Source organism: Anastrepha obliqua, chromosome 4, assembly GCF_027943255.1.
Source record: "Anastrepha obliqua isolate idAnaObli1 chromosome 4, idAnaObli1_1.0, whole genome shotgun sequence".
Lineage (NCBI taxonomy): Eukaryota > Metazoa > Arthropoda > Insecta > Diptera > Tephritidae > Anastrepha > Anastrepha obliqua.
This window is the reverse complement of record NC_072895.1, coordinates 41,948,777-41,970,018: the sequence shown is the minus strand read 5'-3', so window position 1 is coordinate 41,970,018 and position 21,242 is coordinate 41,948,777. Positions and strand designations below refer to the sequence as shown.

Sequence of the window (21,242 nt, the reverse complement as noted above, 5' to 3'; positions counted from 1 at the left end):
GACTCGTACTTGCTGGGGTGCTACTTACGAAGGGGAACAACATACCCTATTAATTAGCACTTGGCGTGGATTTTCGTTTGTAAGTATGTATATGGAATATAGTTTTTATGTCGTATTGACATCCAAGAATGATAGAAACAAATGTTGCAGGTGCATGAGGGAGATGCGAAAATGCGAACGAGAATACAAGAAAAAGAATGAATTACACTAACAACACGCGAATAATTTGCACATAAGCGATGCCACACACAGGGATTCTGTCAAATATGCAATTCGCCATTCGAGAAAAGTAGCGGCACCACTATCGGTCCCACCTTATTATTTTCTCCATCGCGTATTCTCAAGTACATTAGTGCTCTCGCAGACGAAAGCACACTCGGCTGATTTAGAGAGTGATTCATTGTTCATAAGATTCTTAAAGTTCACGTGCCACGTGTGCGTTTAATAGACATTTCTCAAAAATTTAGACAATGTGTAAATAAAAATAGATGATCAAAAAATCACAAAGATTTATATATATATGTATTTCGCTAGTTGGCCTTCCAAGATTCTGCCGGTTTTGGCAAAACCTATCAGATGAAGGACATTGACTAGAGGAATTTGAGAGTATTGTATGTCGTATGTCGCTGTTTCTATTTTGGGAATTTTTAGATATTTGTTAAGGAGCTTCTATGCATAAAAGTTTTCACACCATTCGCCGATTTGAATTAAAATTAAAATTTATGTAACTAATTAGTTTTTTCACACAAATATTGACAACAAATACTTTTACAAATTTTTTTATTTATATTTGCAATATTAAATCTCTATTAAAAGATAATTGACATGATATGTTTAGTTTAGAGTAACTGAAACAAAAAAAAAGTTCTTAATAAAGAGCAGACTTATCGCTTTGACATGAATGATGTTTGAGATTGTGCGAAAAACATTCAAAATGGGGATGGAATAGTTTTATTTATATTTTTAATCGTGAATTATTCAAAAAGGCTTAAATATTCGTTTGTAGTTATTATCGTAGCTCATGTCCTAAAGGCACAAGTGCAGAATAAGCTGTAAGAAATTTAGTCAGATGGAACCTATAGCTTTTTCTGAATCAAATCAAGAGGTCGTAATAAACGGTTCTACGAAAAAAACGTTTTTAAAGTTTAGAAGGTTTTACTTTCTAAACCGAAATGCATTTTCTGAGCATTAAAGATGCATACATACAGTCAGTCATTCACACCTTTTTTGATACCTATATGGCGTGAATTTTCTGTAGATTTTTTGTTTTTGCTTTACAATGAGATGAGTGGATACTTTTTTGTATTTTATGTTGAGAAATGAAAAAAAGTAAAATAAATAAGATGTCTGCATACTCTGTATTTCCATTTTCGGAAAAAATTATGAAAATCGTATCTGTATCAAATAAGGTATGAGTGACTGTACATAGCTTCGAGTTTTTGATCCAAACTTGAGCTTGTTTTACCAAAATAACGTTTTCCCCAACAATTCTACTAATGTTTATTATAAGAATTCGCGCATCTTAGAAAATCGATATTTTGATAATTTTCTTTTGTCCGAACTAATTACTTGAGGTAAAAGAACGTCTATCTCATATTTCATTTTGATTCTCAGTAAGCGCAAAAGCAAATTTATTTGTACCCATTCATTAGTCGTGGAATCCCTGATCAGCTTGTCATAGGGAATAATCAAATGAAAACTATATTATAATAATCCACCACCATTTGACAATCTATCATTAAGAATTGAAAGGTAAAAATAAATTTTAAATACAAATGTGAACTATATTTTTATGTAAAAAAAAAAAATTAAATAAAATGCAAATAAATAGTCAAAACTTTGCAATGTGTCGCACTGCTATTACTGTGAACACAGCTTTTTACGTTCATCCCAGCAAAAAATATATGCTACTCTAAACACACATACATATATAAGCTGATATGGTATGAGGATAACAATTGTGTATACTTATAATACTAGTAAACCCAGCCACGGCTTGACACATTTTGAGAAATGTTGTAATAATATAAAAATTATAAAATCCTTTCCTTTGTGTAGTTAATACTTACACTAATATACCTATGTTTTGAATTTAAGGCCAATGGGACCATAAATACCACTTTCAGAGATATCTCTACTAAAGCGCCTCCTAACGGAAAATCCAGCTATTTTCGCCTAATTAGCTTGAGGGCGAACTTATTCGGCTGGCTACTTTTTCAGTTCACCAGTCACAAGCATACGCAAAAAAACGACTACATTTTTATACATACATACATAAAGTACATATATGTTTGTATTTGTAAGAGATATGCAAAGCAATTAGAATTTCGCACATAATAATATCTTAAAAATTATTTTCCTGTTTTGATTTTGTTATATTTATCCTATTTCCGGTGCACTCGAATGTAACGGCTTATAGTATATGTACGCCACTTTTTTAGTAGCCATGTAGATACCTACGAATTCATTTTTTCATAAACACTTTAATATGTACATATGTATGTGTGTATGTAGAACTTTTGCACTCATATTCATACAATAGGTATAAGTCTCTATGTGTCAAAGGCACGACTACTCATAACCATTTGCCGACCGCCGAACGACAAAAACAAAAAATAAGTTCTTCATCATTCATTCTATTTAATTTTCAACGCTTCACTTAGCAACTCGCCCAGTGGTTTGCAAAGTAAAAATTTAGTTGCAGAATTTACAAAAAACAAAAAAAGTAATAATAATGTACATATACATAAGCTTTAGAAGTACCAAAATTTGTATACCCAGCGCATGCTTTTGGTGAAATGTCACAGCGTTAGTTGTTTAAGACTCGCATTTACATATCTCGTTAATGGCCGTTTACCTCTCACGCGCCCGATAAAAACTTGGTCTCACAACAGCTGTTTGAGAGGTGGCGGCACTCTAGCGGCCTAAAAAGAGCTTCAAATTTGAACGTTTATTTTTAGAGTAAAAAAAGAAGACTTGAGTTTTTCCGGAATAGTTATGTAGTACGTATTGAAGTATGAGGAAGCAAACATCGAAATCGCATTTTTTTTAATTATTTATAAGCGGATGGATTTGTTGTACAATTTGCGAGCTGATATAATAAAAAAACTTCCAGTCAACATAATTTTTTCCCTTGTTTTCACTCCTCTCGGGAGCATAGGGCCTCGACAAGGCTCTTCCAACGTACACGGTTCTGTGCTGTTGTTTTTGCACCATCCCATGAGATGTCGGCATCTGGTAGTTCGCACAACATCAACCTTCTCCAAATGTTTTTTGGTCGACCGCGACCTCTGTTCCCTTGCGGGTTCCAGTTCAGTGCCATTATCGTAATGCTATCTGGTGGTTTTCTCAATGTGTGACCTATCCATTGCCACTTTCTGCGTTTGCTTTGCTTAAGGATGGGTTCCTCATTCGTTAATCTTCACAGTGCGTCATTACTGATGGTGTTTGGCCAGAATATACTGTAGATTCATTAATTCACTATATATTTAATATATTATTTATTTTTGAAATTATTTGTATAATAAGGAATTATTTGTATAATAACATCTTACAAATATGTAAATAACGACTCGCAGCACTGGCCTTCGGCTGTCAATGGACGAAAGATTACAAGATTGGGCCCTCCGAAGTAAAATTGTAAGATAAACTTTGGCTTCCCCGCTATAGGTGATTCGGCAAGAGATTCAATTCCGCTCATTTCACACGTCTTCTTGCGCTCTTTCAATTATTCGTTGCTCACATGGCAACATAGTAACCTGAGCGAAGCCTGTGTTTTTTTTTTGTTTTTTTTTTTTTTGTATACCACCCCTGTTATGTCAACCAATCAGCTGATTCCTTCAAAATCGCTAAGAGCCGGTTAACGGTCTGATGTTGGCCACACCTCTGTTTTCTGAACATCGTGATAGATGCGCAAATCTTTTTTTCGTGAGAGCACACTCAAGACGAGCATGTTTTATAACTGTAGCCAGAGATGCCACACTGAAAGAAACATTAATTGGAACTTTTTTAGACAAAAATTATTTGCTTCTCCTGACTTGGGAAGTTGAAAACTCATTGTCTCGAATCCACTTAATCATTATTTTTGGCATTTTCTATAAATATTATTCTATATGTAAATAGTAGTATAATAAAATGTATTAGCCTAAAATCAAAATAAATAGTAAAGTAGTAGTAGTAGTAGTAAAGTAGTAGCAAAGTAGTAGTAAAGTTGACTTTATCGGTTAGACAAGAAAACTGTCATTAGATTTTTTGAAATTGAAACTTGAAGATGTCCGTTTTCCAAAATTTTCAAATGGTCTTATATCTTTTATTGGGATCAATACTAACAGTTCTGATATCAAGGTTGACATGTGCACCGAGTTTCGTTGAGTTTAATAATTTTTTCCTTAGGTTATCCGTCCGTTCATTCTCTCATCATTCTGGATAGTTTGGTATACCTATGTACATATGTATATACAAAAAAATTAGACTGTACCGAAAAAAACTTCAGCGTACCGATTTTTACACTCTCCACATTCTGCCATAGAAATTGTTTTTAAAATAGTTCTACTGTAATAATCGAAATCTTTTCTTAGCAAAAGTTAAATGATTTTTGGTGAGTTTTAAGGTGGTGAGTTTAGGGTGGTAACAACTGAAATCTCATGGACAATTACTAGAATGGTACAAAGACATTGATACATCATACTTTAAGATCCGACTGTAAGTGCTTAAGATATGAAGAAAAATCCAAAAGGCGACCTATTCCACGTTCGCGAAAACTTTTGTTTTTTTTTCAAAACTGCCGTGCAAAAATACTTTAGTCTCAGTGCCTGAGTTTGAATACTCCGAATACATGGCATTTTAAAGCGAAATTTGCCAATTGCTTCTGGGGCGATGCTCACATATTTATTTGTTTACATTTCTTCAATTCTTCTGACGTTTCTTCTCATTTAACACTAAATTTTGCTAGCAATATTTCGCGGTAAATAAGATGCACTTGCTGGCGAAATTTTACGGCTGTGAAGTTAATACTAGCCTTAAGATCGCACGGTCTAATGCACATACATACATGCTCGTACATATATCTGTGTGCAACTCGCTTTGTTGAGACTACAATAAAATAATCGTTATGTGAGGCTGTCACAATACCTCAGCACGCACATTGCAAAAACGTGAGCATAACAATCGGCAGATGACAAAAGCAGCGACAAAAGAAAACTGAATAAATACTAGAAGAAATTATGTTGGGAATAGTGGTGAAAAAAGTTGAAGGTATACAAACGGAAATGGGGCAAACGACGGTTAAGCGATTTGCCAAAAATTTCGAAAACAACGCAAAACAGTACGAATTATCGATATGACAATATCAAGTGTGATAAACACGCCTTCTATTCACACCTGAATATTTACTTTGAAACATGTGAGTGCTTTGGAATTGTACAAAACATACAAAAACAAAAATATGTAGGTATGTATGCCCACACACTAATGCTAAAATAAATAATACGCAAGAAAAAAGTTTCAAATTTTTTATAAACACTGGTCACGAGTGTGGAGGTATGTATGTATGTATCTACGTACATATGTAACACATTTTTGCACAAAGAAATACAAATTCCACATTATCGCAACGTCTGACCCACCAAATGTGTGAATGTGTCAAATTCTGCGACAGTCAGCTAAGCCTAACACAAGTTCCGAAAATGTTTTTTTTTTGTGTGCTATATTGATATGTATAAAACCGTCAAAAAAAAAAAAAAAAAAATTTACGCGAATTTCAAGCTAGATTAAACTGGTGCAATATAATACCAAAATTGAACGGGCTAGAAAACTGCATACCCAGAATTTCCAGAAATTCGTATTTAAAAATTTAGAAAAATTTGTTGAATTTTTTGTAAGTTTTGTGCGAAGCTTGCAACTTTTAGTTACTTGGGTCTTTTGTAGTGTATAAACTATGTATAAATAAAAAAAAAGTGCGTGTAGCGTAGTACACATAACAGAAGTGAAACTTTCAAGGCAGATAAGGAAAGAGGAAGATATACGAGAGGGAATGAGAGAGAGAGGGAGAGAGGGAGAGAGGGAGAGAGAGAGAGAGAGGGAGAGAGAGAGAGAGAGAGAGAGAGAGAGAGAAAGAATATATATCTAAATAAATTCACAACATTTGCCGAGAATACAAATAGACAAAATTTACAAAAAATGGAGAAAGGTCGACCGGTGTAGGTAAACGCCGGACACAAACCCTGGCAACAACGCGCACTACTCCGAGCGTTCATCACCCGCACAAACGCAGCGATTCCAGGACCACAGCAACGGGACAAATTACCGCAAGGCAATACCAATATGGATAGCATTTTATAGTACGAATTGGATAGCATTTTATAGTAGGCACAAGCACTAGCCAGGAAACGGAAATAAGCGCCAAAAAGTAGGGATCAAAAAAAAAAACGCAAAAAAAATTGGGACCAAAAAACGCCCATAACAGAAGGCACCAAGGAAATATAACGCCAAAAAGTAGGCTTCAAAAATATATTTCCTACAAGTTTGCACCAACAAACAAGTGCCAAAAAGTAGGCAGTGTTATTTCCCACTAGAAATTAGCAACTACAAGAAAAAACTCAGGAAAAATAGCCTAAAGTGTATCTAAGATATATATAAGGTATAGGTCTCTCTCTCGTTATATCTTTTTTCTCTCTCGCGGAACGAAAATGCCCAAAACGTTGCATGGCCTTGAAATTTTACTCTCCATTCTAGCTTGTATAACGACGCCTAAGAAATTTTACTTCAATAAATAATTAGTGCGTACACTTATGTTAGGTGTTGTGCTGAGCTCCTCCTCCCATTTGGGGCGTGCGTCTTGATGCTATTCCGCAAATAGTGGGACCTACTGTTTTAAGCCGTCTCCGAACGGCAGATATTTTTTATGAAGAGCTTTTTCATGGCAGAAATATACTCGGAGGTTTGTCATTGCCTACCGTACTTTTTCTATCTGCACCAACCCATAACCTATGATTATGTAAAAATAAATATAAACAAAACCGGTAAATGTTAAATCTGCACAACCTTGCGCTGCTATTATTACGCACACAAATGTACGTGTACATATGTAAATATGATTTTTTTTGGAACTTACGTTCACTTTGTATATGCAAATATTTTTGTAAATTGTTTACACTTTTTCACAAACTGATTTTTGGCAAAAACAGATGTTATTTACTTTGAAAATTCTCACAAGTGGCGCGATTTTAACACCTTTACTTAGTTAATATAATCACAAGAATTCATGAATATGTAGGTATGTATGTGTATATGTATATATATTTGGAACTCTAGGTGACTTGCAGTGAAATCCGTTTATTCTGCATTGGTGTTTTTCTCGAGCCATGACTAGTTCGTTACGCCTCCTTTCGTTGTGATAATAAGCAGCTGATAAATTTCACGCGGTTGTGTTCAACGATGTTTATATTTCCTTCATTACATGTTTTTCTATTCCAAACTAGTGTTAAATTCAATAAATAATATTTAATTTTTTATTAAGCCGTTTTATCAGCGTGGGTAAAATCTATGAAACCACCGGTGCTCTGATTAATAATACTCAAGCAAATGAATATTCGTAATGAAGCGGTGTCCATTGATTAGACTCCCAAAACGTACCAAAAACGCCATTCATCTACTTACCTACTACTAGCAAAAAACGCGGACCGGTTTAAGTTATTAAGTTTTCATTGCGACTAGTTACATAATATTTAAAACTCACGAGTAATTTAAAGTTTTTTTATTGGACCAAGTCTTGTGGCTTTTGCGACCTTCGTTTTAGTTGCCTAGATCTTCTTTCATTTCATCTAATCATCTCGCTTTATTTATGTACGCCTTCGCCTTCAGTATTTTTCTTTGGGTTTTTGAGCTGCTCATTCTCATAACGTGGCCTAACCATCTTAATCGTTGCACTTTGATGTAATGCACTACATTTTCGCCCGTTATTAGTTTCCCTTTGAATGTCATAATCATAATAAAAAGTCTAATAAAAAGTGTGCTGGGTGGTTTAGAAGTGAAATATTTTATAGGAGAGATGCGTGCTGAGTGTCTGTGAGGGCAGATCTGAGTTATCTTCACAGATTGCGCTCAATATCAGTTTTAGAAAATATTTCACTAAGCACTTCCTTACCTGGGTTTCGTAGGTGGCACTTAGCTGTTCTATAAGTTCGAAGTTTCATCAGTGCTCTTCTTTTCTTTTCCCAAGTCGCTAGATCGAATTCGCAGTCGCTGTTTAAGCTTTAGGCAATACTTAGATGCTGACTTATTGGCTAGTGTGTTACACTGAACATTAAGGTATTGCGATGGCCTTACAAATTCAAGTTTACGAGTATTTCATCAAATTATGTTTATAAACAATTGTTGATAAGCCCGTGTAGACCCCACTCAAGGCCGTTAATGATTTTTGAATGTCACTGCAAACTCTTATCTATTATCAGCGTAATCTTTGGATTTGTAGAGACCTTCATCGCAATACATAAAGACTACTTGCTGTAAAGAATAATGTTTTAAAAAACATGTCTACAAATTTATTTAACTAGTGAGAATAAAATGTGTGAGCAACAAATATTAATGCTATTAATTTTCGCCGCTTGATTGTTTCTATGGTGAATTTTCCGCTAAATCTATTAGGATCCTTAAAGAGCGTCTATTTTGAATTGAGCCTAATTTTTTTGTGTCAGTTGCGTGCCTTTGATATATTCAACCGTTGAAAAATGCCAATATCTGGGATGCGACAATCTAAAAACACGCGATTTGACACTCTTGGGTTACTTTCCTTCGAGTTTCTTCCTATCCATTTTTTTTAGTTTTAATATTTTTATTAATTTTTGTCTATTCTCGTATAGTTTAAAGTGCATGCATTTTTAAATTTACGCTTCTCTGATTGTTATAGATATTAATGAAAATCTGTGCAAAATTTGTTCCGCCCTTCGCTTGCAATTTATTTTCATTTCCGCCAAAGCAAGCCAACAAATGAAGGTCAATGCCAACACTGAAAGTATATTTTGAGCATATAGGAATATACACAAGCATATTAATATACAAATATATGAACTATACTATTGAATTTTTGTACACACATACATACATACATACATACATATAGACTCATGAACTGTGATTATTTCTGCCACCGCTTTTTTATTATTAATAATTCAATATCGATCAGTGTGCAAATTTTGATGCTGTTGTTTGAATTTTTATACATATACTCGCATATATGTATGTGTGTATGTGTGTATGCTATTGGCGGCGCAATTAGTATTAGATGCTTGTATATGTAGGTGTGCGTTTACCATGACAGTTTGTCATTTATCGTATCATATAATATTATTGCTGAGTCGTAATGGTACACAATAAAAAATATGAAATGATGACTTTATCGATTCAATATTAGTGCGCTATTATGGCGAACGATGAAAATGATAGTGAAATTAACTTAATTGTTGGCTAGCAAATGAAATGGTATGGAGCGCGAAAGTCTGTGAGTGTGTTAGTAACTATACAAAATTACAGAAGCATGCATTATTTACCTAAATTTATTGTATTTATTGTCTCTACGCAGATTTATGTTTGTATTGAATCAATGAAAACAGGAAAGAAATCCTATATGACCTTGCAGGGATTTTCAAAGGCATAAATATGTATCTAAGCAAGTTATGGATCCTTTCATCATTCACTTGTTTATGTTTACACGTATTTGGTGTTTTAGAAATTTTGCTTGTATATAAATTTCGCTCAAAAAAAGTTGATACAATTTCCAAGCCTTTTTGTGCAGACCTTTTAAGCTTAAACCTTTCTCTCACCTGAGGTAATTTTGTGAAAAAAAATTGTTTAAGACTAATTTTATTCATAAACAAAACTATGTTTGAAAAAAAAAATTAAAAACCAATTTTATTTATAAAAAATAATTGATTTTAGGAATATTGTTATTATTTTTTAAACTAATTTTCTAATTTTTTATAAATCCTTGGAGGTACTTTCAAGTCAGTGCAACTCAAATAAATCTTAATATATTATTTTTCCCCAATATTTTAGCAGAAGTCTTAAAATATAATACATTTTATAATTCCGATGGAAAAACAAAACCAATTTCTTTTTGTTCGTATGAAGAGTGGTGCACCCTATCTTCATATGTATTATACTTAGGAAAATTATCATGTAAATCATTCACAATTTGTGAAAATTTATAATCCTGCATTGGTATCATAAAGGACGAATTTAATTTTTAATCCAAATGAGCGCTCTTTTTGTTCAACCATTTAACCAACCTAATCGCGGCTTTTGTAGCCGAATGGGTTGGTCCATTCGAAAGTGCATAGGCTCGAAGCCCTGGGCACGATACACCAATTGAAAGGAAAAATTGTGATCGCCTCTCAGCAGGTAATGGCAAATCTTCGAGAGTATTTTTGTCATTAGCTTGACAGCAGCATTTGACTGTAGGCCCATTTCTGGAATAACATCAAGACGCACACCACAAATGGGAAGAAGAGCTCGGCCAAACACCAAAAATGGGCATAAGTGCCAATTATGTTATATTATATTATAAACTATTCCTAAAATTTATGTTCTATGCACCTGACATAAAGATCAGTTTTCACAATTTACCGACGAGCGATATAAAACTGTGAATGGATTCATCTTCTATCAATAAGAGTTCATATTTTGCATTCGAATCAAGCCATCACCGCTTGACACTATTTTTCGCAACTCCCGTTGTCAATGTGTGGAAGATTTTGCAGCGAGGTTTCAGTCTATGTCTCTTCAAAATGCAACTGGTGCAGGAATCGGAGCTATTGAGTCCACGTTTGCTTTGCATGTTCGGTGAATGGGTGGCAACTCAACCAGATTTTCATCATGAAATCATAAAAAATTGCCTTAGCTGGAATAAGACCAATTTTAATAAGGCTGTTGAGACCTCACTAATGCGTGATGAGGTGGTCATGCCGATGGTATAACCGCTATAAGAGCAAAAACTACAATTTGTGAGTCCCTTGTCAAACTGCCCATTCTATCGTATAGCAAATAAGCTTGGATTATTACAGCATCGGTTGAGACGGCAAATGAAGTGTCCAAGAGAAAGAGTATGCAGAAGATTTGTAGACCCTCATATGTACTCGTATGTGAACAATAGAACGCTAAGCTATATCGGCTGATATAAACATAGCGCAGAAAATAAAGATGTGAAAGTTCCGCTGACCAAGACATGTATGTATGTAGCGCGAATGGTTAAAAACGCTCCAGATAACCGACAGGGTTATCGAGGCCGCAGATCGCTGAAGATCATTTCTAATTTTACGTGATAAAAATCAAGAAGAGCGTAATTTGGTTGATTACTTGGTGTTTCTAATTGCCACCGTCCACTTAGCATGAGGAACAAGTCAGTGGCTTCAATGAAAGCTAAGCAGGCAAAGAAAACAGAAAAACAGCTTTCTGCATGGTACATATTTTTTCACAACTGACAAAGAAGTCAACTTTGCCAATCATAAAAGTGCTAAAGTATTACCTACTTCATTGGTAGTAACTATCATCTCAACAAATGTTGTGTCAGATAGCCACCTAGATCATGCAAATTGACTAATTTTAACTATCTTTTATGGCAGTTCGTCCAGTCATTGACAAATAATTGAAAAACGAGCTACGACTGATCACTTGAAAATCAACATTTGGTGCTTTAGTATTATGCTTGTTGTTGTCGCAGCATACACATTCTCCACACATATACGGGAAATGCTGCTGGAGTGACAATCCTTGGCCTTATACAAATTCGAGTCGTTCCGGCAACACGGAACGTGGCAGCGCCTGATTATCGTCGTCGGCTATGCTTGAGAAATTGGGTCAATTTTGAAATGATCCTCAGGACTTTATAACATGTTGTGTTTATCTTGTTTGTCCGAATGAAGGACCTCCAGTTTTAAGCTATTTCTGACTTTAAGATAGTTTTTATGAAGAACTTTTCCTAGACCCAAATTTACTTTGAGTTTTACTATTTGAAGAACTGTTTGCTCTTTCATGCCTTCAGTGAGCATCTATACCTATATTCCTCGCACTTCTTTGCGTTGAATTTTTTTGGTAATGTACTGAAGATAGATTTTAGACAATCCTGTGGAAGCTGCTCAGTATCATAAATGTGATTAAAAATGCGTAGAAGTAGCTGTAAACGTTCTTTGTCAATTAGTATTACAATTTCTGCAGGAATTCCGTCAGGACCAGTTGCTTTGCTACCCTTGTTTTATTCCATACAACTTGTATTAAATTTTGCATATTTTTTACTTTAAGTCCCCCTGAACCAACCATTCATTATTATGTGATTTTGTTTGTTTTTTGTGTTGGCTTTGTCAGGTTCATTCTGTGTACTTTGTCGCGACAAAATGGTCAAATTTACTTAAGAAATACATTTGTCTCATATTACAAAGCTTTCACGCGACCCATTTGACATGTAACCTCTCCGCTAATTATACTAATCGGTTCAGACGGAGGCGCGTCTCTATGGTTTTTGCTCATTTTGCAAATTACAGACTTGACATAGTAGGGTGAAGTAAAGAAAATAAGAAAAGAAAAGAAAATAAGAAAAAAGAAAACTAAAGAAAAACATTAGAAAATTTCCTCGAGCGTTAGTTTTTATTAAGTACATCCCACGCGTACTTACATATGTATATACACTCCTACACACATTTGCTAGCTCGTCGTTTTAGCTGCCTTTGACACTTTATACTTCACATTGTATTTATGCATCAAATTGCATTTATTATTTTCCTCTTTAATTATTTCTCTTGTCATCATTGCAGAGGAGCTTGCGGGCCGCACCATTGCTGAATCTAGTGTTTGCCAATCGGAAATTGTCCTTTTACGACACCAATCACACACCCGGCAGAGATGACGGCATCCGGTAAATATACAAAATACATACAATGCTAATACTAATACGTACATACACATAGTGCTTCATGTTGCTTCTTATGTCGGTGATGGGTTTAGAAAAGTTATCAGTTTTTTATTAATGCTGTCACCTTAATTTAATACATATTTTAATCAGTCAGAATTGCCTTTGGGCTGATAATGAAGACTTTTTTGCCGCTTGTGCAACTAAGGAAAAAAAAACTTTAGACGAAATTTTTTTTATTTTTTGTCTGATTAATAAAGAGCTAAACCAGTCTGTTTCCTATCGCTAATTGGGCGCGTGTGATTTAATTAATTGATATGAAATGTACATATAAAAAACATTAAATGCTAAACACTTTTAATTTGTTTGGCTGGGATTTTTATGGACATGTTTTATGGGATTTTATTATATACTACACTTCTCTATGATTAATATTTGTGCACTAATTTCTGCGCTGTAAGAGAATTCAGTGAGAACTCGAGCTCTATTCCGCTTGACTTTTCGGTGTCAAAGAATGAATTTTATGAATTTCTCAACTCTTTTTTTTTTAATTTCTTTACTTAACTATCTGTGGTAATTTAAGCTCATATTAGCTCTAACCAGACGGGCTGTAGATAAACGAAAACCGAACGAAAATGAATATTTATATTATATTCTAACTCAAAGATTTTAATAAATATCCGACTAGCCCTAACCAATTCCGATAAGGTCGTTTCCACGGCAGTCGGTTCTACGTTAACGGAACAACCCGGACGTATACCCGGCCAAGGACTGTCGCTGCGTTTCCTGTACATGCATAGCGAATGTTTATGCTGCTACAACAATACTAATAAGCTGTCGAATGTTGATTTATAATTCGTACGCCTACGATATCTTCTCACGCACTTTTAATCGCAAAATTATTCACGCAACTACTTTTTTTGTTTTATGATAAAAATATAATTCATACTACCATAGAACCCATACAACGCAGAGTTCCAAACTTAGTACAATATCTATAATTTTTTTTTAATACTATAAAATCTTTAAACTTTTTAGCCAGAATTTTCATAATTTTTCTGAGTTTGCAAGTTTTTGGAACATAGACTTTTAGTCAAATAAACTGAACATTGCAAGTGACTACAAAATACCGTAGATTTTTAACAATTTTTTATTGACGCCCCAAGGCTTTTTCTTCCATATAAATCACTTCAAGCTCTACTCTGCATGAAAAATTTCGCACAAAGTTTGAAACTTTGCGTTATGTGATATTTGCTGTACATATATGTATTTTTATAAAAAAATAATGATGTGCTTATAATTTTGATACGGGTACGAAATTTTGTGATTAGGGCAGGTCTAACGTATGTAAATAGGTCCTTATCAACGTTAAAGTAATTTTGATGTTTTTTTAACGTCGAAAATGTCTTATTACCAAAGCGCAAATTTCTTTACAAATCTGAGATAAAGAATAATTGCTGGCGAAGATTTATAAAACTAAGTTCCATAACATGTAGGCGTTCGTAAGCGATAGTCTTTGACCTATCATCTGCTAGACCCAAACAAGGGTGCCTCATAAACAATAACCAACTTTTTAAGGGCATATCCAGACCAGTTGCATACTTATCAAACGAAACCCTCAGTAATTGTGATCGCAAAATTAAGAGAAATTGGGTTTCCAACTCGTTTCACACCCCACTATTTTCCAGACTTGGCTCCCTCGGATCCCTCAGTCTACTATTCGTTCCCCAATTTGAAGAAATGGCTGGCGGGAAAAAGATTTTATGCAAACAAGGAGGTGATTGCAGAAACGAATGGTTATTTTTCAGACTTCGACAAATCCTATTATTCGAAAGGCAACAACAAACTAGAATAAGGTTGGACAAAGTGTATATCCCTAAAAGACGACTATGTCGAAAAATAATAAGAAAAGGTTTACCGCAAACAATTAAGTAGTTTTTATTTTTGCACGGACTTTTCAAACGACCTTCTTACTTTGCATGGAAGAAACGACATCACACCTCAGCGTGAAAAATTGTCAAAAATTAAAGGCAAAGAGTTGAAGGTTTTGATAAAATTTTGAAAAAAATTGAACCATATTTCTATAATTTTGTTTATAATTTTGCAACAGAGTGTATATGAAAAAAAATCATAGGAGACGAATTAATAGTAGTTAGGTCAAGTATCGAGCGGAACTGAAAGAGAAAATTCCTGCAAAGTTGACTCATTGTGTAGTTTTAATAAAGGGTTTTTCAATTGGCGCGGGTCGATTTTGGCGCCCTGTGTCAGCCATTTTGTTTTGGTGACATCTGTCAAATCCTTTGTTTATTATTCAGTTATTTATGCCAAATCATCATGGCAAGTTACACGATTGAACAACACGTTCAAATGATAAAACTTTATTATCAAAATGAGTGTTCATTAACGCAAACGTTGCGCGCATTGCGCCCATTTTTCGGTAGACGTGGTGGCCCTTCCAATTTCTTATGGCCCATATTGAACCATATGGACCTAGACGACATGTAGTTCCAGCAGGACGGCGCTACGTGCCACACAGCAAACGCCATTTTATTCCATTTCAACATCTACCCGCCCTTATTGAAAAACCCTTTATCTAATAATAGCAAAGACAAACTGTGGCGTTAATCGGGACTAAAGACTTAATTCGGAATTATATCAGGAATTAGGTGTAACTACTCAGGATCGACAACTAGAAATAATTCCCATAATTTAAGCGGTTTAGAGGAATTTTCCAAAAATGCACTTTAAGATTTTTTGTAAATAAATAAACAAATCTGCTCTTCACTAATCCGCGTAACAGCCGCTGCAACACTACAATTTTAACCAGAATTAATTGCGCCGGTAATTCCAATTAACGCCGCCGTCTGTCAATGCTACAAGCTGTTGTGACAGTTTCAATGAGGCAACATTTACCAATTTTTATTGATATATTTCTGGCTTAAGTTAACACTTATACTCGTATACTCTTTAATGCATTAAATACGCAAATATTTCCAATGCAAATAATAGCCAATGCGATTTTGAATTTTGATTGGTTGCATTGAGCAGCACACACAATTTGATTGATGAACAAAGTTGGCAATCAATCAGACAATAGAAGTCAACGAAAATGATATATTCCAAGTATCTACATTTTTTATATTAAAATATACTCAATGACTCAAGTGATATTCCACATACATACATACATACAAACATATATATATGTATATGTATATATCATATATTCGCATTATCTAAAGCAGACGATTCATATTTATTTATACATATGTACATAAATTTAGCAGACCAAAGCTAAATTTTGCGATGTCGTGCAGCTGAATAGGCAAACAATATTTAAAAATACACTTTTGCGCTAAAATTAAACTGAGCCGAGATTTATTGTTATATTTAGCTAAACAAACAAATTAAGCTTAAAAATAGCCACGCGAATTATAGCATGGCGACTTGAGAAAATGTTACTCTATATTTATGGCAACCACATGTTTTCGCCATACACACCTACAAATGCATATGAATCACTCCACCCAAAGCAAATACATATTTTTGCGGTGTCACTGAGCGCACAATTCGCAGATATGCTAATTTGTTAAAAACAAAAATTAGCTTAACTGCTCTGTGCGAAATTTAACGGGTCATAAAAATAGTTTCTAATGATTGTGAATTGTGGACAGCTAATTGTCAGGCAGATTAATATACTATACATAGATTCTGGTAGGAAATACTACACACAGAGACATACATATATATGTACATACATTCAGATTCCAACAAAGGAGCGGTATCTCAATAGAAATGCAGTCCTCTGATCGACGCATTTTCCAGATATTTTTTTTTTTTGTAATTATTTATTTATTTATAAATATTTCATCTTATATTGGGTAGTCGAAAAAGTCTTTTCGTATTTCTAATCAAACTTCAACTCATTTTTTTTTATATTTATAATGAACTTTATTAAACCAAATATGTACCATTTTGGTCGACCACCTTTTGCCATTTTTCTTCTAGAGATATTATTCCATCAGTGTAAAACGTTTGTGGTTTCTCGGCGAAAAACTGCAACAAGTAATTTTCACAGGCTTCTCTTGAAGCCAACTTTACTCCATTAAGAGAGTTCTGCATTGACCGAAACAAATGGTAGTCCGATGGTGCAAAGTCAGGGCTATATGGTGGATGCATCAAAACTTCCCAGCCAAGCTCTCCCAGTTTTTGCCGAGTCATCAACCACACCACACACTAGTGTTGTCCTGATGGAAGACGATGCCCTTTCTGCTGATTAGATCTGGCCGTTTCTTTCGATTGCTTGCTTCCATCTCATCAGTTGTTGACAGTAAAGTGTAGAATCAATCGTTCGAGCAGGCTGGAGCTGCTCAGAGTGAATGATTCCTTTCCAATCCCACCAAACACACATCATAACTTTTCTAGGCGTCAATCCTGGCTTTGCGACCACTTGTTGAGCTTCACCACCCTTGCACCATGATCATTTAGTGCCTTGGCGATGTCATGACAGCTTAAGTGACGGTCCTGGTCAATCTTTTCCATAATTTCATCGACTTTTTCAACGATAGGTCGACCGGAGCGAGGTGCATCTTTCACATCGAAATTTCCAGAACGGAAGCGAGCGAAGCATTGTTGTGCTACACGAACTGATACAGCATAGTCTCCGTAAACTTCACAAATTTCATTGGTGGCTTGCGTGGCATTCTTCCCTTTTTTATACAAAAATTTCAAAATATAGCGAATTTCTTCTTCTTCACTCATTTTTGAACAGCTATCACTTTTTTTCAACTTCTCCGAATTTAATTTTTTTTAGTTGAAGCTTAAAATGTCACCTTTCTAACACCATATGATATGACACAATGTGATTGGTAGCACTGGAGATAGACATCTATTGACAAAATACGTTAAGACTTTTTCGACTACCCAATATTTCAATAATTTTTACAATAATTCGTTTAAATATATAAATACATAAAGAAAGAAATAATAAATTTGTGGCAATAACAATGTTGTCTGTCACAGCTCAAAAATTAATCAAAAATTAAACTCTGCAATAAGAAAATTTCTATAGCGTAAGGCTGAGTATATAAAGCAAGTTAGTATTTTCCAATTGTGGCCATTAAGTATATCTATTACTTCTGCTTCATTTATCTTCGCTGCGTTTAGGTATTTTATTCTGATCTCCTTCAGTACTGGACATCTTCCTAAGAAGTGCTGCATATTTTCTTCCTCGTTTAAATTGCAGAGGGTGCATATTTTCTGAGCATTTCCATACGTAGTTGCATTTAGCTTCAGTAAACCACATCTTGCTTTGAAAATTGTCGTAATATCAGCTAGCCGCATATCTTCTTTAATATATGATTCCCCTTTTGAGTAGTCTAAATGTTTATAAATTCGCTTCTCGCTTGACTGTGCTTTTTGCCTTGCCATGTTGATATCTTTTACTCTCATTTTGGTAAGAAGTTGCACACAGTGGTCTTGCCAGTATGTAGCGGTGAGGTTTTCTTCAAACTTCAGACCGAACTCCATTCCCATGTCGTTCAGATGCTTAAGCCAAAACACATTTGTACTGCCTTGTGTTAGTGTGTTAGTTTGTGTGGGAGTCTGTTGCAATTATATTTATAAATAGTTTTCCAGATATACTTTATGTGTAGTTCTAAAGAATTCATGTGGCTATCTTCTAAATTAGTTTCTAAAGTTATTGCATAATTTGGCGTGAACTCGGGTAGTTTGAGAATTCTTTTAATGAAGTAACGTTGAAGTTTATTTACCTCATCGAATAAGCCATATCCCCAAACTTGCGCTAAGTAGGTTTGTATCGCTCTGCATACCGCTTGGAACAACTTCCATTTTGATTTTAATGAAATGAATGGCTTCGCTAAAAAATCGTTCCATGTACAATTAATACTAGCTTTTACTGAAGTATTCCTGGCTTCTAATTGCTTGCCGAATGCCATTTTGGGTGTGAGAATGACACCAAGATATTTATATTCTGCCACCAATTTAATTTCTTCACCTTGGTACCACCATTTTTCTGCCTGGGAAAGTCGTCCGCCTCTTCTAAAGATCATTATTTCCGATTTATTTGGGTTTAATACCATAAACCATTCAGCGCAGTATTTTTCCAGGTTATTAATCATGGATTGCGTGACTTTAGGGTTATCCGCCACGAGAACAATATCATCGGCATAAAAGAGAAGACGTATATTCATGCGCTCAACCAATAGTCCATCTTCTAAATAGTCGATAGTCGTGCAAATCGTTTAGGTATAAAGTGAACAATAATGGCGACAACAGACATCCTTTTTTCACACCAGTGCAGGTTTCAAAATAGACACTTCTTTTTCCGTCCAAACCACAGATCTAGTATTCCCGTAAATATTTTCTATGAGTTTCGATATTTTTCTAGATATTCCCATCTGTCGAGCTTTATGAATCAACGGTCTCCTCGGCACGCCGCCTTGAAATTAAAAAAATATGCGTAAACTTTTTGATTTTCATAAAACTTTAAATGTACAATAGACGCAAGATTATAAATGTTATCTACAGCTGAATAGTTTCTTCTAAAGCCTCCTTGGAATTCTGTGAGCAAGTTTTTTTTTTTTTCCCTATTTGCAAGTCTTGTGTTAATCAATCCCATTAACACCTTTGCGATAGAATTCATAAAAGATATTCCCCGATAGTTACTGGCTGCATTTACATCTCCCTTTTTATTTTAAAATGGGAAAATTATTGTTTTTTTTCAAAAGTTTCATCGATTCTTCGGGTCTCAAAAATTATGTTGTTAACTCCAACTGAAATTCTGGCGAAGCAAACTTTAGTAGTTCATAAGGTATGCTATCTTCTCCTGGTGCTTTATTTATTTTAGCATTTTCCATGGTTTTTTCAACTTCCATAAAAGTTATATCCTTATCGAGATATTCATCTTTACATAGCGCAGCTGCATTTATTGTCTTTTGTTAATTGCGCTTGGCTTAGTAGGCTTTGAAAATAGTATTTAAAATCGTTCGCAGTAATATTTGTACCAATTTGAAATGACTTTCATCTTATATCCTTCGCTAAACTCCACTATTTTTTTGCATTTGCATTTTGTTGATTTGTTTTTCAATTTTTTCGTAATATTATTTATTTGCTTTTTCACATGCGTTTATATAAAATTGATTTGCCTGTAGATAATTTTGCTTAACGTCTGCAATGTTAGATTCTCTAAAGTCATTCAGATATTTGAAGGATAGCTCCCAGATATTAAAAAATTGTATGATCTACCTTTTTTCCATAACCGTTACATGGCATGAGATATCGCAAAAGTACATAAAAGACAAAATATAATGTGAAAAATTGAACTCAACGATTCTTCATTGAAATTTGATGGGTTTGTTTTGACTGTAAACTAAGGTAATTAGACAAAAATATGCATCATTTAGTTCGAAAACATAATTTTCCGTATTATTACTGGTGAATTTGGTTGTCGCATTAGTTTCAGATATCTATTGTATGCAGGTGCGCACGTTTCCCCAAGAACTACACCATCGAATTTGTCTGGAAAATTAGTTCTACCATACAAATGAAATTAAAGAACACGAGTAAAAAAAAATTTGAAAACCGTTTTCTTATAAAGGGTGGGCCATGTAAAATTTGCTTTTTGAATCGGCAATAAGAAAAAAAAACTAATCAATATTTTTTTAAACCTTTTTTTTATTTTGAAGACTGAACATTGTCATTTATGAATGGAAAATAATATAGTTCAAATGACTGCCACGACTGGCTTTACAGTAGGCCATTCGATCAACCCAATTTTTAAGCACATTTTCGATTGTTTGGGCTCCAATTTCATGAATGGCAACTTCGATTTCGTGTTTTAAAGCATCAATCGTCTCTGGATGGTTCGCATAGCATTTGTCCTTCACGGCTCCTCACAAAAAATAGTCCAACGGGCTTAAATCACAGCTCCGAGGCAGCCAATTGATATCGGAATTTCGGCTGATTATTCGGTTTTCAAAAACGGCAGCGAAAAGTTCGAGTGTAACTTTGGCAGTGTGACAAGTTGCACCGTCCTGTTGAAACCAAATGTCGTCCATGTCATCCTCTTCAATTTTTGGAAACAAAAACTCGTTGAGCATGTCACGGTAACGTTCGCCATTTACTCTAACCGCGGCTCCTCGCTCATTTTCGAAAAAAAAAATGGCCCGATGATGCCGCCAGACCAAAAACCGCACCAAACAGTGACTCGTTGTGGATGCATTTGCTTCTCTACAGTAACGTGTGAATTTCCTGAGCACCAAATCCGACAATTTTGCTTATTGACGTAGCCACGGATGTGAAAATGAGCTTAATCAAAAAGATGATT

General features: G+C 34.7%; 1 protein-coding gene across 3 annotated transcripts in view; it reads left to right on the top strand.

The window, feature by feature from the left end:
• The window catches only part of LOC129243828 (glutaminase liver isoform, mitochondrial), an 85,606-nt gene that overhangs the window by 25,184 nt on the left and 39,180 nt on the right, over nucleotides 1-21,242 (top strand). For all 3 annotated transcript variants that reach the window (XM_054881166.1, XM_054881164.1, XM_054881165.1), the window contains exon 2: nucleotides 12,801-12,901. In XM_054881166.1, coding sequence (XP_054737141.1) covers nucleotides 12,801-12,901 — 101 coding nt within the window. The remainder of the gene's footprint in view (nucleotides 1-12,800; nucleotides 12,902-21,242) is intronic.